The 22,015-nt window shown below is 41.0% G+C and overlaps 1 protein-coding gene across 1 annotated transcript in view; it reads left to right on the plus strand.

The window, feature by feature from the left end:
• LOC133207280 (lysine-specific demethylase 4C-like) overlaps positions 1 to 22,015 on the plus strand; it is a 36,758-nt gene that overhangs the window by 9,004 nt on the left and 5,739 nt on the right. The window contains exon 3 of the mRNA XM_061344043.1: positions 18,948 to 19,067. Coding sequence (XP_061200027.1) covers positions 18,948 to 19,067 — 120 coding nt within the window. The remainder of the gene's footprint in view (positions 1 to 18,947; positions 19,068 to 22,015) is intronic.

Consider the following 22,015-nt stretch of genomic DNA (forward strand, 5'->3'; position numbering starts at 1 on the left):
GAGGGTGCAAAGAAGTATATGGGTACAATTTTTTGTGGGAAGAAACAGCAAGACAGCTTCCTCTTTGAGTCATGGAAGGACTGCAGTGGGGGGTTAGTACATGGTGTCTTAAAGGAGGTGAGATGACTGCTTCAGCAGTTGCAGGCATGTAAGTGGGGAATGCATATGCTGTAGTCCTGAGAAACTGCTACCAGCAGATATCATGTATGTGTGACGCCATTCTCGGAGAGTTAATGTCACACAGCTCCCAGATCAGCATCTGGAGGAGTACTGTCTTGCACAACAGGCAGATTATGCATTAGAAATTGCCTCCTTGGCCTGCTCATTTAGGAGGGTATAAATGTACCTTTAAAAGGTACCACAGTATCTTTTTTGTTTATTTTTTTCCACTGTTAGTACCTGATAGACATATCACCACTGGTATGTCTTGGTAGTTGTGTTTCTTTATATACTGTGTTTGTCAATAATGCCTTAATAGCAAGTATATGCATATATCTGTTACCTGGAATTAGAGCTAAAGATGAAGTTGTTCCCATGTTACCTTACTAAAATTCCAGGTAAACAGGCAAGCCTTGCAGTATACTTTGTCAGGAACAGAAATGTTCTCACCAAATTATGCTGATTGTAAGGAAGAGAGGAGGAAAAAGGAATAAAGTTTAAGAGCTGGGCATGCTTTGGTTCTGTGGGGAGGTCTGATCACAGGAGAGCTGCGCATGCCCCTCCTGAATTGTCCATCCTTCCAGGCCACTTGCCCCAGTGAATGTCCTGGTCCTCCAGTAGCCAGTTTGCATGCAATTCTTTTCTGTTGTGGTTTCACTTTGTGGTTATCAAGCAAAATAGGTGAACAAAAATGAGTGTGCTTACTCTTGCTGCCATCATGTACCCACAGTGTGTTTTAGTTTTCTATTTGGTGTATAAATGTCAGGCTTCTCCACTGAGAAAGTAAAGTGATCTGTGGGTTGTCATGCCCACAATACAAATGGACTTTAGTTACTAAAATCTATAAATTGAATACTATCCTAAGCGGTATTGTAACTTATAGAACACTGCAGTTAACTGTTCCTTACAAGCTAGATTGTCTTAAGAGTTGAAAGAGTGAGGTGTGTCAGGAAGGACACTTGGATGCTATATTCAGGAGATGCTATATTTGATTTGCAGAACCACAGTATGGTAATTTTCTGAGGTCCTGATTAAATCCAAAAAGCAGACTCTTGAAAAAGTTTGCATTGCTTCAGGTTAAGGCATTCAGACTTCAGCTGTCAAAAGCAGGAGCAAGGAATTTCTTTTGCCTGTGTCAAATTGGTCCATCAAACATCTTGCTGCTTTTTTTTTTTTTTTTTGGTCTGCCGTTGTTTTTTGAAATGGAGGCCATTTTACCTGAAGAAATTCAAGCACCAAAAAACCCCCACCAAGCAGTGGATTTATTAACATACCAACACCGATACCTGGAATCCTTAACAGAATTATGCTGATACTGATGCAAGTACCTTCTTTCAGTCGTGGACCCAAGAGAGCCTTCAGTGTGAAGAGAATGGAGGAGATTAAGCTCTATCTTTGTGTCTGTCAATGCTTTAAACTTACCACTGGCAGGGGACAGAGTAGCAGGCCTGTTGAGAATTCTGACAGCCAAAATATTTCACTGAAATTATCATGAAGGCTACAACTTACAGTGTGCACTTAAATTTCACAACGTCCAAAATTATTATCCTCTTCTTTCTTTGAAATAAAATTGGGCACATTTTAGTTGCCAGTATTTGGAGAAAAATCCTTCTAGTACGATAGCAATGTAATTTGAAAAGCTATTAAAAAACCTCCAGCGGCCATGCCCCACTTTTCTTAGCCAGGAACCTTCTTTGTAATCCTCTACCTCTGTCCCAGCCCACAAATGTTCACTTTACACCCTACAAAATTATGAAAGATTAAACATCTCATGGCCCACACTCTACCATGTTCACATACTGTGTGCAGACTTGCTAATTACCTTAGCTTTCTTGATGCTTGTGGACTCTGAGATTCAGAATGATCCTTCATGGTCTAAATATCTAGCATGGGGTTGAAGCTGCATAGGCATTTGTAATCTTGGAAGTCACTAAAGACAATTGCTGTAAAGTACAGTCAGAAGGGTCAGGCTGAATCCAGATTGTCCCAAAGGTAGTCTTATTAAAGTAGTGAGAGACAGAATGGGTTTACTTCATCTTCCTTTCAGATGTAGAACAAATGGGATTTAGCTGGATTGTTCTCCAAAAATTATTTCCTATACAGGCTAGCTAAAGGGAACACTAGTTGAAAACCATAGTGTGCCATTTTATAGGTGGGAGGTTTCGCATGTGCAGGTTAGAAAAGGTAGCTCACTTTTGGGGGCTGTGAGTGTTGGTGTTGAGAATGTAGCTTCAAGAACAGTCTTACTTCTTTACAAGAACTTTTTCCTAATGACTCCCCTTGACTACTGACTTTCACTGTTGCAATAAATCGGTGTCTGCATATGTCTATGTGGACACTCAGCTCCTCAATTTCTCTATATGTTAATACTTTTGTTACAGCTTTTGAAAACCCATACTGCTTGAACGGTGGACATTCAGAGACACTACGCTACAGTGTCAATCTTGATAGTCCATTAATGTCCACCTGAATATAAAAAATAAAAGATTGATCCTAACCCTAGCAATTCCCAAAGGAGGCTGTGGTTTTTTGAAAATCTGTCCTACAAACCAGATGTATGCAACTTTTCCTCCATCAAGCTTGTCTGGCTTTTTTAAATGACTAAACTCACTGGTTTCTAGCATTTTTTTCCAGTGGTTTCTCTTCTGTATACCTTTCTGTCTTTATCTCTTGTGGCAACTGTTTTCTGCTTGTCTGCCTGTTCAAATCAAAATGTTAAACAGTAGTGCTTACCTGCCTTGTATGTGTGAAAGATCCATTAGACTTATGACAGACAATAATAGCTTATTCGGTTTTATTATACTGGCATGTAAATCTATAAAGAATGGCTAAAGAAACTAGAACTGTTGAATTTGTGCTCTTTCTGGGCAATCTGTATCACCATCACCAGCGATCTGAGAATGTGAAATAGAAAAGCAAGCAACGGCGTTTTCAAGGTAACAAAAGGGTAGATATATTTGGTATAAACTCAGCCAAAAAGTCCTCAGAAGTATTTCTGTGATGTGGGAAAAGAGACCTAATGAATTATAATAAGTTTAGCAATCTTTGGTTTATTTCTTAACAGAGATGACATCGAATCTCTGAGCTGAATGATACGTTACTCATGTTGCATTACTCATAATGCATTACTGTGCTGGCACAGTTTCGTTCACAGCATTATAAAATCGTCTGCTCTGTAATTGAACTTACTAATCAGTATGCTGTGACCATTGACAGACGATTCTGCATAATTCGGGAAAGCAAGTTTGAGATCTGCATGACATACCCCTGAGGAGAAAACTTACGTTTCTTTTCCTGATTAGATAGATTTATAAAAATTGCATTATATTTTATGGTTTAGGGGCTTTTTGTTGAATACTTCAAATTGTTAAATATGTATATACATTTTGAGGAATTTAATTCAAGATTGTGTGAGCTGAGAATTTTTTTAGCGCTTTTTTGTAACTGAACTTTTGCATTGGATTTGCAAGTGCTGATACAGACAATGCTCTGCTTTGCACGTGCAAAGCATTGTTTCCATCTCCTGAATATTAACACAAATGAATTCCTGTTTTTAAAACTGTTGTCTTACTAAGTTAAAATCACACATTTTCAGAAGCAAAGATCAACTTCTAAGGCTTCAGACTGAAGGCTTTTATTCCATAGTTTAACTCCTGAAGCTGCAAGACATCAAAAGATGCAATAATCTGATTCTAATCTGAAGCTTGTTGTACAGTACTATAACCGTATTGATTTAAGTGAGTTACTTTCACTTTGCTCCATTAGGGAGAGCAGAAGTGATTTTTCTGTGGCTCTTGTTTTTCCTTTGTTTTCTGTTACAGTAAAAAGGCAACTTAACAGATAAGCATAAAAAATGAATATACAATAGATTAAAAGCAAATTAAAGCTTCGAGTGTAAGTATTATCTTTACATAGTTTTCTGTGTATATTGTGCTTTCCACTTTATAATAGAATGCTTTATGGATCCTTATCAATAATGATTTTAGATAAGTTGAAGGTAATGCCCCCACAGCTCGGCAGAAGAAACAAAATGGAAGATAATCCATTACTTTGCAGTTTACGATAAGATGGCTGACTTTGCAGTGAAGCAGTTGAGAGACAGAAATATATTACAGTGCTTCCTATGTTTGCAGAGGGCATGTGTGTCCATGTCTGGGGCTGTGACTGCAGCTATGATGAGCATATGCAGCACAGTAAAATCCCTGGAATTGCACCGGACCCTCTGGGATGAGATGGGGCTGCTGGCAGCAGGGAGGAGCATTAATTCCCCTCAGCATTTTTATCTGAAGTAACTCAGGAATTGCAGGATGTCAGATCTGGTAATTTACCCCATTTGTTGTGTGCTGCAGAAGTACATTATTTCCAGAATTGCCATGTGGGTTTGGGGAGGGGGCTCAGAGGGTGAGAGAAAAAGGAGAATTTCCCTTGGTGTGTGTTAGGTCTTGAGGCAGGGGCAGAACATGAACTGCTCTTTGTACTTGTCTGACTGCAATTGATTTATGGGGAACTATAATCTTTAGGTCTTCACCAATATATAGGAGGGCAGGGTATGAGGTAGTACTGTAGGATTCAAGAGTCTCCTCTAGTTTTCATGTAAGCATACACAAGGATTCTCTACTGTACTGAAGGAACTTTGTGAGGAGCCCTGACTTCAGTCAGGGACAGCAAGTCAGACATCCTGGTGTCCTTGCCAAGTTCACCTTCCTACCACTGACACTGAGTTTTGTCCTGTAACAGTATATTGTACCCCAAATTAAGCTTCCACAGTGTCCTCTCTTCTTGTGCCTTATTGTGGTGCCCAGTACCACCCTGAACATCCTAAGTCACATGCTGCAGTGTGGCCTTGAACTGTGGCCTTCTGGGTGATTCTGCATCTGTCAATTAGTGTTATGTTTCTATTTGTGTTACTAATACTTTGCTGAAATGCAATGTAATGGTTGAATAGTATCTTTCTAAGCTGAATGGAAAGCAAATAAAATTAGATGTATTCAGGAAAGTATGATCCAATAGTTCTTCCAGTTTCAGTAGCATTTTAAGGTCAGTATATTATACACAAATTTATAATATTTTTAGACTATGCATTCTGTGATCCAAGGCTAAATTTGTTGAATTACAGCAACTATTCTGTTAATCTGGTGATTTCAGTAAATTTATACCAATTCAAAATCAGAATTGCACTCCTGGGAATCAGGGTTGCTCTTTCAAATGCTAATGCACTGTGGAAATTGCTGTTCCTGTTTAGATAAAATTCTGACTGTGGCAAATTAGCTACTCTCCTTTTCATTCAAATTGTCCTGGAAATTATGAAACCTAATTTTGTGTTTCAAAAAATTTGCATTAACTCCTGTATACTATCAGCTTGGAAAAGAAAAACACAGTTTGACAGCCTGTTGGGATCAGGATTTTTTTCACAGTTTCCATAATTTGTTCCTCCACTTCCATTTTAATGGTGTTGGTAGATATATTCACTGTTTGCAGCTGCGGTATGCCATTTGTCGCTATGACAAGCTTTTCTAAATAGGTGTTAGTTGTAATCACATTAGTTGTACTTCTTATGAAACAACTACAGGTGAGCATGACTGTGGAAGCTTAATCACTAGCACTCATGGTGAAAGTTAATGTTAGATGAAGTAAGGTAGGCAGAGAAGAAAAATTGCATTTAAGTGTATTTTTAGAATGGCCTTCGGGACATGGAAGGTCTATCCTCAAGGCTGTTCAAAGACTGCTCTCCCATGGGAGCCTTTTCTTTCCTATATCTGTTCAGCAAGACCTAACTATTCCTGACAGCATGGTCACCTGGTGCTTAGTTCTGCACGCCTTCCCTTTCAAACCATCCTCAGCTGATTTCTGTCAGTACAGAGAGCACTGTCTCATTGCTAGCCTGGTAGGAATGAAGTAGGATAGTAAATTTAACTCAAGTCCTTATTTAAGGGGAAAATTTAGAAATTACTTCCGTGATTCAACTGGAGTCAACGAGTGGACTGTTTCTATACAAAAATCAGGTCTGGATTTTTCCTAGTTTTTCATGTTGTGAGTCTTGGGACGAGAAACCCACTTGAAGTCTTACCAGTGAAAATCAGATGTAGTTAGCGTGTTTTGTCTGTGTTGTGAGAAGTAGCTGTTAATTTTGTGATTAATACCAGAATGCTTGTTTGGTATAAATTGAAATGAATTTGCTATTAATTGAATTTGCTGTGAAATGTATTTCAGTTTCTCCAAAATAAAAGGATAGAGGTGTTGATTATTCAGTTTTGGACACTGCATGAATTATAAGACCCCAAAGGAGTCAGTATTATGGCTTGCGTCATGCAAATTGTGATTTGATAGATTAATACTGAGGTCTGAGCTGTTTTTACAGATGTAAACAATGCAGCAGCAGACAGAAAAAGGACAGTCTCTGTTTCACAGCTAGATTTTAACAATATAAAGTCATAGACACAAGATGAGCGAAAGTAAAAATATGTAGGTATGCAGGATAGGAAGGCCAGGTTTATTGCAATTACAGTCTGATTTAGCTCTAGTTTGTCTTTTCAGTATCTCTTTGATCTTTGAAGCCTCAGGGCTAGATTATCAGCTTTCAGTCTGCTAGGAGAAGAATTACAATACTGTGTCATGGCCCCTGTTCACGGAGATGGAACAATACTGAAAGGATTATCACCAGGCATGCTGTGGGGCTGAAGCCAGGCTGCTACTTACCTCTGCCTTTTTTGCCATTCCTTCTCACCAAGTTGCATGACAACAACATAGTGAGATTCATGAGAACCCTCTGATACAGAAAGCTGCAGCAGCACAACAAAATGTATTTGTAAACAGTTTTCCTGCAAGACAGCTGCTGATTGCTTGGAATATGTCTTCCTAGAGATTTCTGATGTGGTATGGTACAGAAATAACGAATAACTTCAAAGGATGAAAAATACGTTGGCTAAACTAGTTGTTACAAATACTAGTTTTGAGCTAAGACTTAAACTGTCCTTAAATTCATAGCATCCCGGGAAGAACCTGCCAGTCAGGTTCAGTGTATACTTATTCTGTTTCTTTACCATTATGTAACATAATTTATACTGTTTCTGCATTTTTTATTCTTTCACAGCAGAGCCATGTAGCAAAAAATAGGATTAGAAGTATATGCTAGCTCACAAAACATGTTGTAAGAGCTACACTTAACCACTTTAGCCCTGTATTGTTTATGTCAATGGTACCATTAATGGTATTTGACAAGAATTTAAATAAACAATGAGACATTTTGTGCTTTGTTTTGGAAACAAAGCAAATCAACAAGTAAAACCTATGAGTGTCAAGGAGATGCAAAAATTTTTGCTAAGTGACATGGAGAAAAATTTAAATACAATTTAAACAAACAAAAATATTTTATTTTGAATACAGTCTAAACCATAGTGATTTGAAAAAATAGCAGAGCTCAGCACTGTGTCTGCCAGTTAAAGAGACAAATAATTCTGTTACTGTTGGGAAAAATAAAATGGGAGTTTCTGAGATTGCAATAGGGGCCGTTAGACAGTCTCCTGAAGAAAGAGATGCCAGCCTGATTGTGTTTACTATCTTGGTTAATGTTTGATAACAGTTTGATGATTCATGCTATGGATTTTGTAGAGATACCCTCATGGGAAATGGGTAAAATAAAGTTATGGATATGATAGATGTGAAAATTATTATGTCATGGTTTAAGCCCAGCTGGTAACTCAGTACTGTGCAGCAGCCTGCTCAGCCTCTCTTTCCCACCGCAGGTGGGATGAGGAGGAGAATTGGAAGAATGTAAAACCCACAGGTTGAGATAAGAGCATTTTAATAATTAAAGTAAAATATAGTGATAATAGAAATAATACCAACAATAACAATACTGATGATAATAATAGGGACCAAAAAAAAAAAAAAAAAAAAACAAAAAACAAAAAAGGAGAAATGAAAAGTCAGAAAACGCAAGTGATGCACAATACAATTGCTCACCATCCACCAACCGATACCCAGCCCAACCTGAGCAGCGATCTAGGCCTTCAAGGTAACACCCCCCAGTTTATATACTGGGCATGACGTGCTGTGGTATGGAATACCCCTTTGGCTAGTTTGGATTAGGTGTTCTTTCTGTGTTCCTTCCCAGCTTCTTGTGCCCCTCCTTACTGCCAGAGCATGAGAGACTGAAAAGTCCTTGATCAAGGTAAGCATTACTTAGCAACAACTAAAATATCAGTGTGTTATCAACATGTTCTCAGACTAAAGCCAAACCACAGCAGTGCACCAGCTACTTGGAAGAAAATTAACTCTGTTATAGCTGAAACCAGGGTAATTTAACAAGTTCTAGAAGAATTGAATGATTCATAAAAGGGTGAGGCTACTCTGTATGCCTAATAAATTACTTTAAATTATGCCAGTTTATGAATGTAAGCCTAAGTTTTATAAAAGAGTGCAGCTATCAGGGAAAAAATTATGCTTAATCAAATGTGTTACTGGTGAGTAAGAGTAAACTTAAAAGAATGAACCACTTGCAGACAATATTCTCTCTTAATACTGTATACCAAAGATTGATATTTGTTCAGTATTCTTTCTGAGATTTTGGCCTTATTTTTTCTACATGGAAAAAGAAATCTCAATCTTCTTTATATATCTTGTATGTGTCTAAATATATTTTATATTTATACACACGCACACGCACAAAATGCATTTTCCTGTGTGTGTAAATATATATATATGAAAACGTTTTAGGGCTATGTTTTAGGGCTATGTTCAGACAGAACTGGACTCCAGTAGTAGTCATCAGCTTTTGAGGAGGATCTTCAGACTATTACAGCTTCAGACTGTTACTTAGGCTTCTATAGGTATGTTTCTAACAAAAGACAGACTAGGGATAGTGTGGGCCGTCTCTGGAATGAAACAGGAGAACTGACTACTCTGGATTTGGAGAAGGCTGAGGTTGCCTCAGTTTTCACTGTCAAATACTCTGACCATGCCACTCAAGTCTTGGAAAGCAGATTCAGGGACTGTGAGAATGAAGGCCTTATACCCACTGTAGGAGAGGATCAGGTTCAAGGTCATCTTAGGATATTGAACGTGCACAAGTACATGGACCTGATGAAATCCATCTGTGGGTCCTGAAGGAGCTGGTGGATGAAGTTGCTAAGCCACTGTCAATCACATTTGAAAAATCATGGCAGTCAGGTGAAGTTCCCGATGACTGGAAAAAGGGAAATATAACCCCCATTTTCAAGAAGGGGAAAATGGATGACCCGGGGAATTACAGACCAGTCAGTCTCACCTCTGTGCCTGGCAAAATCTTGGAGCAGATTCTCCTGGAAGGCATGCTAAGGCACATGAAAAACAACAAGGTGCTTGGTGACAGCCAGCATGGCTTCACTAAGGGGAAGTCCTGCCTGACCAATTTGGTGGCCTTCTATGATGGGGCTACAGAACTGATGGACAGGGGTAGAGCAGTTGATGTCATCTACCTGGACTTGTGCAAAGCGTTTGACACTGTCCCGCACAACATCCTTGTCTCTAAATTGGAGAGACATCAATTTGATAGATGGACCACTCGGTGGATAAAGAACTGGCTGGATGGCCGCACACAAAGAGTTGTGGTCAATGGCTCAGTGTCTGGCTGGAGACCAGTAACGAGTGGTGTCCCTCAGGGATCGGTGTTGGGACCAGTCTTGTTCAACATCTTTGTCGCTGACATGGACAGTGGGATTGAGTGCGCCCTCAGCAAGTTTGCCGATGACACCAAGCTGTGTGGTTTGGTTGATACGCTGGAGGGAAGGAATGCCATCCAGAGGGACCTTGACACGCTTGTGAGGTGGGCTGATGCCAACCTCATGAAGTTTAACCATGCCAAGTGCAAGGTCCTACACCTGGGTCAGAGCAATCCCAGACACAGCTACAGGCTGGGCAGAGAAGTGATTGAGAACAGCCCTGTGCAGAAGGACTTCGTGGTGTTGGTAACATGAGCCAGCAGTGTGTGCTTGCAGCCCAGAAAGCCAACCATATCCTGGGCTGCATCGAAAGGAGTGTGACCAGCAAGGTCGAAGATCCTGCCCCTCTGCTCTCATGAGACCTCACCTGGAGTATTGTGTGCAGTTCTGGTGTCCTCAACATAAGAAGGACATAGAATCATAGAATCATAGAATAGTTAGGGTTGGAAAGGACCTTAAGATCATCAAGTTCCAACCCCCCTGCCATGGGCAGGGACACCTCACTCTCAACCATATCACCCAAGGCCTCGTCCAACCTGGCCTTGAACACTGCCAGGGATGGAGCATTCACAACCTCCCTGGACAACCCATTCCAGTGCCTCACCACCCTAACAGGAAAGAATTTCCTCCTTATATCCAATCTAAACTTCCCCTGTTTAAGTTTTAACCCATTACCCCTTGTCCTATCACTACAGTCCCTAATGAAGAGTCCCTCCCCAGCATCCCTATAGGCCCCCTTCAGATACTGGAAGGCTGCTATGAGGTCTCCACGCAGCCTTCTCTTCTCCAGGCTGAACAGCTCCAACTTTCTCAGCCAATCTTCATACGGGAGGTGCTCCAGTCCCCTGATCATCCTCGTGGCCCTCCTCTGGACTTGTTCCAACAGATCCATGTCCTTTTTATGTTGAGGACACCAGAACTGCACACAATACTCCAAGTGAGGTCTCACGAGAGCAGAGTAAAGGGGCAGGATCACCTCCTTTGACCTGCTGGTCACGCTCCTTTTGATGCAGCCCAGGATACGGTTGACTTTCTGGGCTGCAAGCGCACACTGAAGCCGGCTCATGTTCATTTTCTCATCGACCAGCACCCCCAAGTCCTTCTCCGCAGGGCTGCTCTGAATCTCTTCTCTGCCCAACCTGTAGCTGTGTCTGGGATTGCTCCGACCCAGGTGTAGGACCGTGCACTTGGCATGGTTAAACTTCATAAGGTTGGCATCAGCCCACCTCACAAGCGTGTCAAGGTCCCTCTGGATGGCATTCCTTCCCTCCAGCGTATCAACCGAACCACACAGCTTGGTGTCATCGGCAAACTTGCTGAGGGCGCACTCAATCCCACTGTCCATGTCACCAACAAAGATTGCCCCCAGAAGAAAGCCATGAGGATGATCAGGGGCTGGAGCACCTCCTATATGAAGATAGGCTGAGGATGTTTGGGGTGTTCAGCCTGGAGAAGAGAAGGCTGCATGGACACCTCATAGCACTCTTGCAGTATCTGAAGGGGGCCTATAAGGGTGCTGGAGAAGGACTATTCATTAGGGACTGTAGTGATAGACCAAGGGGTAATGGGTAAAAACTTAAACAGTGGAAGTTTAGATTGGATCTAAGGAAGAAGTTCTTTACTGTAAGGGTGGTGAGGCACTGGAATGGGTTGCCCAAGGAAGCTGCGAATGCTCCATCCCTGGTGGTGCTCAACGCCAGGTTGGGCAGAGCCTTGGGTGACATGGTTTAGTGCAAGGTGTTCCTGCCCATGGCAGGGGGGTTGGAACTAGATTATCTTAAGGTCGTTTCCAACCCAAACTAGTCTATGTTTCTGTGATTCTGTGGACTGCAAATGCCTTTTACCTTGCAGTGTTGAATTCTCTTTTTCTCTATTAAACCCACTCTGGAAACTCAACTGAGGGAACTGAGTTTAGTAATCTCCCACAAAAAGTATTCTGATCTGATCAAGATGGAGATTGATTTTCTTTCTTCTAGTAGGTGTGCCACAGAATGCTCATGGGAAAGTACAGTGGGAGGCAAAAACAGTTTCTGAAACAAGGCATACTAGTCTATAAGTGGCAGGATTGAATCGGGAACCTTCATCATCAGAACTCTTCTATCTCTCTTTAGTCAGGCTAGGATCACATCATCAAAACAGTTAATAAGAACCGTGTGATCTGACAGAGTTGCGCCCTAATTTGGTTAGACAAATATTCACATTTTTCTATTTGATTATAAGTGTTTTCTAACAAAAATTTTAAATACGCAACTATTGTTGGGTTTATACCTCCTCTAAAAGATGACATATGGGCCTCATTTGTGGGTTGGTGTGGTTTTTTTCAAACAAATTGTTGACGTACAATGACCAATGTTAGTGCTGTGAATATTACATTCAATATTAAATTTTATGACCATAACTTTTAAAAGAGTTAATTGATCCCTTCTTCACCAATCACACTACGCGTTCACCAGAGACCAAATCGGATTTGGAAGGGTATGAATCTGTTTAAGCTTCTGAAAGATCAGACATTGAGCTTTAAAGTGAGTGTTGAAAGGCAGAACATTGTACAAGCTAATGAAAACATTTACTGCTGCTAGATTCAGAGTAATGAAGTGGTGGGGAGTTTCTGAAGTCAGAATATTCAGACATGTTTCTGAGAGCTTTTTGCTTTTCATGTATTAAACCTGGTTTGGTTTTGTTTTGGGGATTTTTTTTAAATGTTATTAAATAAGTTGCAGCGTCTAGATTTTTTTTTTTTTTATCTTTTTTTTTCAACTGCTGCATTCCTCACTGGGGAAAAATGCTTCAAACCGAAAGCTTCTTGTTTTTCATTAACATATTCTACTTTGAGCATGTTAATATTTTCCTTCCTAAGATGTCCTCTCTATCTAGCTTTCTGTCAGACCAGCGACTCTGTAAATTAACATTGGCTGATATTTGTAGCTGCAGAGTAATTTCATCCTTTCCTACTGCAATCTTGACATGAAAGACTACAATATACTTTCTACTATCAGTTTAACTTGCAGGCTTCTTTTCACCAGTGGCTGAAGATATGAGCCTGTTTAGCCATGTTGTCTTCAAGGATTGCACCACAGAGTTTTTCCATTTCCTATGAATTGACTAAAGATATTTGTTTTTAGTGTGGCTTCTTTGGATCAAACACAGAAGTCAAAGGCTCTTATATCTTATAATTTTGAAAATAACTGTTGAATTTGAAATAGCTGAATTAATAACATAATTGCCAGGCAAAACACTGTCAAAAAGGAGCATCTGTTTCTGACAGTTTTGGAGAATAGTCTCAATGGTTCATAAATTCATCCTAGACCAGAATACCTGTAATTTCTAGCCTTAATTTAGGAAAGCATTTGAACATATTTTACAGAAAAGTTTTAAAAAACTAAGGTATGTTCTTCAGCTGTTAGTGGCTGTAATCACGTTATATGAATTTTGCAACATTTCACGGTTCCTAGATTAAAGTGCAAGCCTCAGGTGCAGACTTCCTTTTTTTTTTCTTAGCATGGCTCCACATTTGTTTCTAGTCTGTGTCAGCCATCACCACTCTGCCATGCAACTGGATTTGTTACTTTCAAATGCTCTGTCCAGCCTTAAAGAACCAAAGTATTTCTAAGCCTCTTAGGAATATAATTTGTTTTGTGGTAAAAACAAAGGAATATCAGAACAGAAAACAATCAAAACCATCTACATTATCTGTAGTGCTGTACACAAGAATTCCTAAGTGATGGAAAATAAGCAAAACCCAGTATTTAGAGTATTTTTCAAATCTGTTGTGAATGGATTGGTAACTATTTTAGTTCAATGCATATAACGAACCCCAGAATTAATGTTTCTAAAACCTGTAATAATAACCAAGAAGAGTTTTAGGATTACTCTTATTTGCAGTTTTTTGTTCTTAAAGAAACTTTTTGCATGGCTGTAAACCTAGCACTGGTGAGACCATATCTGGAGTCCTTTGTCCGATTATGGCTCACTTTTACAAGAAGGACCTGGTAATACAGTAGCAAATACGTGCAGAGTGACATGTATGAAAGACACTAGATAGTAACTGACATACAGGAAATATCTTCACATGGAATTTTTCTTCATATGAGGCTTTTTCACTATGTGAATTGTCAAATGTTGGACTGGTTTCCCAGGGAGGCAGTAAAGTGCTCATTCTTGGAGATACTCAAGTACAACTGGTCATGTCCCTAAGCAATATTCGGTAGCTCACCATGCTCAGACATGGGGTTCTGAGCTGTGCAACATCTGGAATTTGACAATAGACAAGTGAATTGGATTTTCAGTAGAGATAAGCACAGTTTTTTCCATTTGTGTAAAGAAGAATATATATGAAGTTAATCGTATGGGAAATTTATGTTTTACAAACTCGATGTAGATTTTCAAGTGGTGTACAGAAACGTTGAAGGATTACCATATCTTGATGTCTGACTTTTCAGTATATGACTGAGAAAAGTGAGGTTGCAGTTTTGCAGTTTTGTCAGTCTATGAAACGAGTCTGATCATTCCCCAGAAGATAATGGAGGGAATTATTTTTTCAGTAAAAAGAGACTCTCTGAAATGGTTATGCAATGTGAAAATAAAAGGTAGAAAGGAGCTCTGGTAGCAACAGCAAAAACTATTTATTACAGGTTTCCAAAACATTGTTCCATAGACTGAGGCATTAGGATGATACATGAAGAATGGGATTGTTATTTGTCTAGTTATTTGCATGAGAACTCTAATTTTCCATATGAGCAATTCCATTAGCTATCCTAGAGAAGCTATGAGATTATTTTTTTTTTTTTTTTTTTGGTGCAAGGTGCAAAGGGAGTAATTCATGCTGGGCTTTTGTTCTTGGAAAATTAATGTTTGGTTTGACATTGGTAATAGGAAATTTCCTATCTTCCATGATGCTTTTTCAAAGTTTGGTTCAAGATACTAAGCCAAGACTCCTTTTTTCAGTTTAGCAAGAAATAGAGAAAGAAATACCAAAATGAAAATAATCGTCCTGACAGTCATAACTTAGGAGAGGGAGCATTGAAAATATTTAGCAATCCCTGTTCCCCGAGAAGTCATAATTATTCCACTGTTGGAAAATAGGCAGCAGCCGTTCTTTTCCCCTACCCCCCTGCCTCTCTTGGAAATACCATGAAGGGTCCTACAGTAATGGCACCTACTACCCCAAATACATGGTGAAGTTGAAAGGATGTATCTTTCTGTGTCTGTCACAGCAACCTTTGCCAGGCAAATATGCAGGATGTATGTTAGAGCTGTCCTCTTAACACGAGCAGCTGAAGGTTGACAGAAACAGTGTTGTCATGCAGGAAAGTGTTTTTCTGTGAAACTCCATCTTTTCACTTCTTTCATGTGTTGAATCAAATTTCATGGGTTAAGATACATGTGATTAAAATAGTTTATGAAGCCAGGATTTGGGTAGCATGATATTCTAACAAGATAATGCCCCAGTAAGGATCTTTGTGGTGCATTTTTGCTCCCACATTTTAAGTTCTTTCTCATGATGGTTGTTGACCTCTGTTAGAAGTGGACTATTGAACTCAAAAATACAATATTTTTATAAATTGCTCTATGAGACTTTGAAAATGGTTAGAGTATTGCATTAACATGAGGTAATACCAGGTCCTGCAGGGCATTGTTGGAATGACGGTACAGCCCAGCACAGGCAATCCAGGAGGTTCCTCGATTGTGTGGAAGAAAACTTCCTTCTGCAAGTAATAGAGGAGCCGACAAGGAGAGGTGCCATGCTTGACCTTGTGCTCACCAACAGGGAAGGGCTCGTTGGAAATGTGGCACTCCAGGGCAGCCTTGGATGCAGCGACCATGAGATGGTTGAATTTGAGATCCTTAGGACAGTGAGAAGAGCGTGCAGCAAGCTCACTGCCCTAGACTTCAAAAGAGCAGACTTTGGCCTCTTCAGGAACCTGCTTAGTAAGGTTCCATGGGATATAGCCATAGAGGGCAGGGGGGCTCAAGACTCTTGGTTGGTCTTCAAGGATCACCTGTTACAAGCTCAGGAGTGTTGCATCCCAGCTAGAAGAAAGTGCAGGAGGAGGCCCAGGAGACCTCCTTGGATGGATAAGGAGCTGCTGAGGAAAATTCAAATGAAAAAACAGTTTTATAGAAAGTGGAAGCAAGGACAGGCAGCCTGGGAAGAGTACAGGGATGTTGTCCGGGAAGCTAGGGACCAGGTTAGGAAAGCTAAGGCCCAGTTAGAATTAAATTTGGCTAGGGATATTAGGGATAACAGTAAGGGACTCTACAGGTACATAGCAAATAAAAAACAGATTTGGGAGAACGTAGGCCCCCTCAGGAAGCTCTCAGGTGAACTATCTACACAGGATTTGGAGAAGGCTGAGGTTCTGAATGACTTCTTTGCCTCAGTCTTCTCTAGCAAAGGCTCTGACCTCACCACCCAAGTCTTGGAAGACAGATGGAGGGACTGTGAGAATGAAGACCTTGGGCCCACTGTAGGAGAGGAATTGGTTCGAGACCATCTTAAAAATCTGAACGTGCACAAGTCCATGGGTCCTGATGAAATCCATCCGCAGGTGCTGAAGGAGCAGGCAAATGAAGTTGCTAAGCCCCTGGCCATAATATTTGAAAAATCATGGCAGTCAGATGAAGTTCCCGATGACTGGAAAAAGGGAAATATAACCCCCATTTTCAAGAAGGGGAAAATGGATGACCCGGGGAATTACAGACCAGTCCGTGTCACCCCTGTGCCTGGCAAAATCTTGGAGCAGATTCTCCTGGAAGGCATGCTAAGGCACATGAAAAACAACAAGGTGCTTGGTGACAGCCAGCATGGCTTCATTAAGAAGAAAACCTGCCTGACCAATTTGGTGGCCTTTTATGATGGGGCTACAGAACTGATGGACAGCAGTAGAGCAGTTGATGTCATCTACCTGGACTTGTGTAAAGCTTTCGACACTGTCCCACACGACATCCTTGTCTCTAAATTGGAGAGACATCAATTTGATAGGTGGACCACTCATGGATAAAGAACTGGCTAGATGGCAGCACGCGAAAAGTTGTGGTCAATGCCTCAATGTCCAGCTGGAGACCAGCAATGAGTGGTGCCGCTCAAGGATCGGTGTTGGGGCCGGTCTTGTTCAACATCTTTGTCACTGACATAGACAGTGGGATTGAGTTGCACCCTCAGCAAGTTTGCCAATGACACCAAGCTGTGTGGTTTGGTTGATACGCTGGAGGGAAGGAATGCCATCCAGAGGGTTCTTGACATGCTTGTGAGGTGGCCTGATGCCAACCTCATGAAGTTTAACCATGCCAAGTGCAAGGTCCTACACCTGGGTCGGAGCAGTCCCAGGCACAGCTACAGTCTGGGCAGAGAAGAGATTCAGAGCAGCCCTGTGGAGAAGGACTTGGGGGTGCTGGTCGATGAGAAAATGAACATGAGCCACCTTCAGTGTGCGCTTGCAGCCCAGAAAGCCAACTGTATCCTGGGCTGCATCAAAAGGAGCGTGATCGAAGGAGGTGATCCTGCCCCTCTACTCTGCTCTCGTGAGACCTCCCTTGCAGTATTGTGTGCAGTTCTGGTGTCCTCAGCCTACAAAGGACATGGAACTGTTGGAACAAATCCAAAGGAGGGTCTCGAGGATGATCAGGGGACTGGAGCACCTCCAATATGAAGATAGGCTGAGAAAGTTGGGGCTGTTCAGCCTGGAGAAGAGAAGGCTGTGTGGAGACCTCATAGCAGCCTTCGAGTATCTGAAGGGGGCATATAGGGATGCTGGGGATGGACTCTTCATTAGGGACTGTAGTGATAGGACAAGGGGTAATGGGTTAAAACTTAAACAGGGGAAGTTTAGATTGGATATAAGGGGGAAATTCTTTCCTGTTAGGGTGGTGAGGCACTGGAATAGGTTGTCCAGGGAGCTTGTGAATGCTCCATCCCTGGCAGTGTTCAAGGCCAGGTTGGACGAGGCCTTGGGTGATATGCTTTAGAGCAAGGTGTCCCTGCCCATGGCAGGGAGGTCAGAACTTGATAATCTTAAGGTCCTTTCCAGCCCTAAGTATTCTATGGTTCTATGATTCTATGATTGTCACTGAGTACTTTTACCTGAGTGCTTGGCTTTATCTGTTCTCTTCCACGTCTACACCTCTTAGCAGTGACCTCAGGTGATATGGTCACCAGTAAGTTCTCTCACACCTAGGAGAATACTACTATATTATTGCTAATTTACATGACAGTCTTGTGATGTAGTCTGTCTGAAATATAGATGCCTTTGCGGGAATGATTATTTGGCAGAGAGCTTCCAAAGAATTGGTGAGTGCAGACCTGGAGTGATCTTTTTCTGGTCCTTCATGTATCTGCTCATATAGACAGCTGTTGTTACGGTTCTATGGTCAGTGTGCTTTGTAAATGAGTAATTATGTCATACTAAGCCATATAGGGCAAAGGAAACTGTAGCAAGGATATATTGCAACTAGTATAAACTCTGCTGCTCTGACATGCTTAGCAAGTCAGGCACAGAATTTGGCCAAAGTACAAGAAAAAAAATGCTTTTATCTTCTGGAAAAAAAAAAAAATCCTGCCTAAACCTTTTTTGTAAGCATTTGGATTCTTTCAGTGTTTCTCCATCAGCTAAACAAATAATCCATTGGTATTCTCACCATTTATAGTTTGATCCATCAGGTTATGTTTCAGTCAGCAGTTAACATCTAGCAAAAAAAAAAGTGCTGTGATTAACAAAACATGAGTTACTTGAATATGTAAAAGAGAAAATGTTGCACATATGCAATTGCAATTTAGTGATCTTTATTTTCAGTTTGTGATGAAAATTAATTTTGAGAGAAATCTATCACAGTTGCTGATAACTATCTGATTTATGCATATGTTGCCTTACCAATGCAGCATCAAGCTGTAAAGAGAAATGTTTCTTTGGTCCATGTTTCATTTTCATAAAGGCTAACAGTCTCTTCTGTTAGCCCATTAGCAGGAGTATAAAACTTGAAACACACATGGTAATGAATCTCCTCCAATTACGGAGTTGTAAAAAGCATCTTACTGGTAATTTTAGTGTGATGGCTCACTCACTGATTTGAGAATCTATCCTTCTTTGTAAATAGAGCAGAGATTGCCTAAGGCTGGGCCCACCTGCAGAGGGAGAAGTTGTCCAAGTGAAATGGCCTGATGGAAAACTCTATGGTGCGAAGTATGTGGGAACAAACACAACTTACATGTATCAGGTGAGTGTCTATATTTATTATCATGTACTTCTTTTTCAGATGTCTTTATTGCAAATTGCTCACTCGGGTCTATCATTAGAGTGACCAACCACATCTTCAAAGCTGCAAAAAGCTGGAGTGTGACCTCTTATTGTAACTGCTAATGCATTTAAACTAATAAATAAAGCTACCTAAACCATTAACAAGTGCTGCTCTTTAGAAGTTGAGGTTTTACCTGTCCTTATAAAATTAAGAAAAAGGCTTATTTAATATGAACTCAGGTAAACAGGATGAATATTAAGATTAAAAAATAATGTTTGTTATGGTCTCTAGGTTATTTGCTTCTATTTGATGTCAGGTAATTATATAATAAATGATATAAAATTAAGTATTGGTGAGTGACTAAAATGAACCTTAAGCATTTGCTAAAAGGATGGGAAGGAGGATAGTAAAAACAGGTGCATAAGTAGCCTCACTTTTCATTTGTCTGAGGCACTTTTGAATTAATTAACAGAGAATGTAAGGGGCTTTTTGTCCCTAGCAAAGGCAAAAGGGAGCTGAGTGTTGAGAGCAAGGCTAAAAAGCTGACTTCTGATTTCAAAGACACAATAATTACTTTTTTTTATGTGCTTGCCTTTGAGAAAAATCAGTCAGCATCTTTGAGTACCCAAGTGAATGCTAGAAACTGCAATAAAACAATCAGAATAATAATGGCATTTCTGAAAGAATGAGAATCTAGGTACATTTCATTTATATATATTATCATTTTCATTTATGTAACTCTTTTCATCTAAGGGCCTCACATTACTCTACAAAAATAGCAAATTTACTATTATATCTGTAGACAGATTAAAGCACAGGGAAGCTAAATGACTTGCTGCATTGACCTTCTCACTTTGCCAATGACTTGCAATAGAGCTCAAATCCTCAAATGCCTGATCCCCTGAGCTAGTCTCTAAATCTTACCTCTTCTCTTATATTTAGCAGCTGTATTACATTGTGAAGGTGAAAAATTCTTTATAAAATAAAAATATTATTGTTCTATAGTAGCATTCTATAGTAACATTAATCTTCAAATCATTTAATCTTCTGAACAGCTGGTCTCCTGAGGAATACTATGAGGTAGATTAGAGGAATGTTGTCATCTTTCTTATTTGAAGGAATCTGACATAGTTGAAACAAGCTTTGTCCTATTTTAGACCTCTTGGACAACATAATGAAACCAGGTTAGTTGAAGGAAAATGGATAAGCATGCAGAGGTTCAGTAAAGTTTGGAGTTCGTCAGCATAACAGTCATGGGAGATTACTGTAAAAAGCCTTGTAACAAACCCTATCACAGGGGAAATAGCACAGGTTAAAGATTAAAGGGGGTCCAGATAGACTAGGTAGGATTTTGGAGACAAATAATTATTTCGATCTCTAGGATGGGAGGAAGGGTGCCATAACATGGCCACAGGTTACAGAAAGTCTGTGACATGGAGGGCATAAGGCTAACTTAGAATCATAGGATCATAGAATAGTTAGGGTTGGAAAGGACCTTAAGATCATCAAGTTCCAACCCCTCCTGCCATGGGCAGGGACATCTCCCACTAAATTATGTCACCCAAGGCTCTGTCCAACCTGGCCTTGAACACTGCCAGGGATGGAACATTCGCAACTTCTCTGGGCAACTCATTCCAGTGCCTCACCACTCTAACAGCAAAGAACTTCTTCCTTATATCTAACCTTTCCCTGTTTAAGTTTTAACCCATTACCCCTTGTCCTGTCAGTACAGTCCTAGCATCCTCGTATCCCCCTTCAGATACTGGAAGGCTGCTATGAGCCTTCTCCTCTCCAGGCTGAACAGCCCCAACTTTCACATCCGATCTTCATACAGGAGGTGCTCCAGTCCCCTGATCATCCTCGTGGCCCTCCTCTGGACTTGTTCCAACAGTTCCACATCCTTTTTATGTTGAGGACACCAGAACTGCACACAATACTCCAAGTGAGGTCTCACGAGAGCAGAAGAGGGGCAGGATCACCTCCTTCGATCTGCTGGTCACGCTCCTTTTGATGCAGCCAAGGATACGGTTGGCTTTCTGGGCTGCAAGCGCACACTGAAGCTGGCTCATGTTCATTTTCTCATCGACCAACACCCCCAAGTCCTTCTCCCCAGGGCTGCTCTGAATCTCTTCTCTGCCCAACCTGTAGCTGTGCCTGGGATTGCTCCAACCTTGCACTTGGCATGGTTAAACTTCATGAGGTTGGCATCAGGCCACCTCACAAGCGTGTCAAGGACCCTCTGGATGGCATTCCTTCCCTCCAGCGTATCAACCGAACCGCACAGCTTGGTGTCATTGGCAAACTTGCTGAGGGTGCAACTCAATCCCACTGTCTATGTCAGTGACAAAGATGTTGAACAAGACCGGCCCCAACACCGATCCTTGAGGGGCACCACTCATTGCTGGTCTCCAGCTGGACATTGAGGCATTGACCACAACTTTTCGTGTGCTGCCATCTAGCCAGTTCTTTATCCATGAGTGGTCCACCTATCAAATTGATGTCTCTCCAATTTAGAGACAAGGATGTCGTGTGGGACAGTGTCGAAAGCTTTACACAAATCCAGGTAGATGACATCAACTGCTCTACTGCTGTCCATCAGTTCTGTAGCCCCATCATAAAAGGCCACCAAATTGGTCAGGCAGGTTTTCTTCTTAATGAAGCCATGCTGGCTGTCACCAAGCACCTTGTTGTTTTTCATGTGCCTTAGCATGCCTTCCAGGAGAATCTGCTCCAAGATTTTGCCAGGCACAGAGGTGAGACTAACTCATCTGTAATTCCCTGGGTCATCCATTTTCCCTTTTTCCAGTCATCGGGAACTTCACCTGACTGCCATGATTTTTCAATTATGAAGGAGGAACTTCAGCACACATTGCTAGTTCTTCCTCCAGTCTTCCTACACAGCAAATCTGAAAGGTCCCAGTATTTGT

Source organism: Neopsephotus bourkii, unplaced genomic scaffold, assembly GCF_033783945.1.
Source record: "Neopsephotus bourkii isolate Nb327-2 ecotype Australia unplaced genomic scaffold, CSIRO-AGI_Nbou_v1 NB_1853, whole genome shotgun sequence".
Lineage (NCBI taxonomy): Eukaryota > Metazoa > Chordata > Aves > Psittaciformes > Psittacidae > Neopsephotus > Neopsephotus bourkii.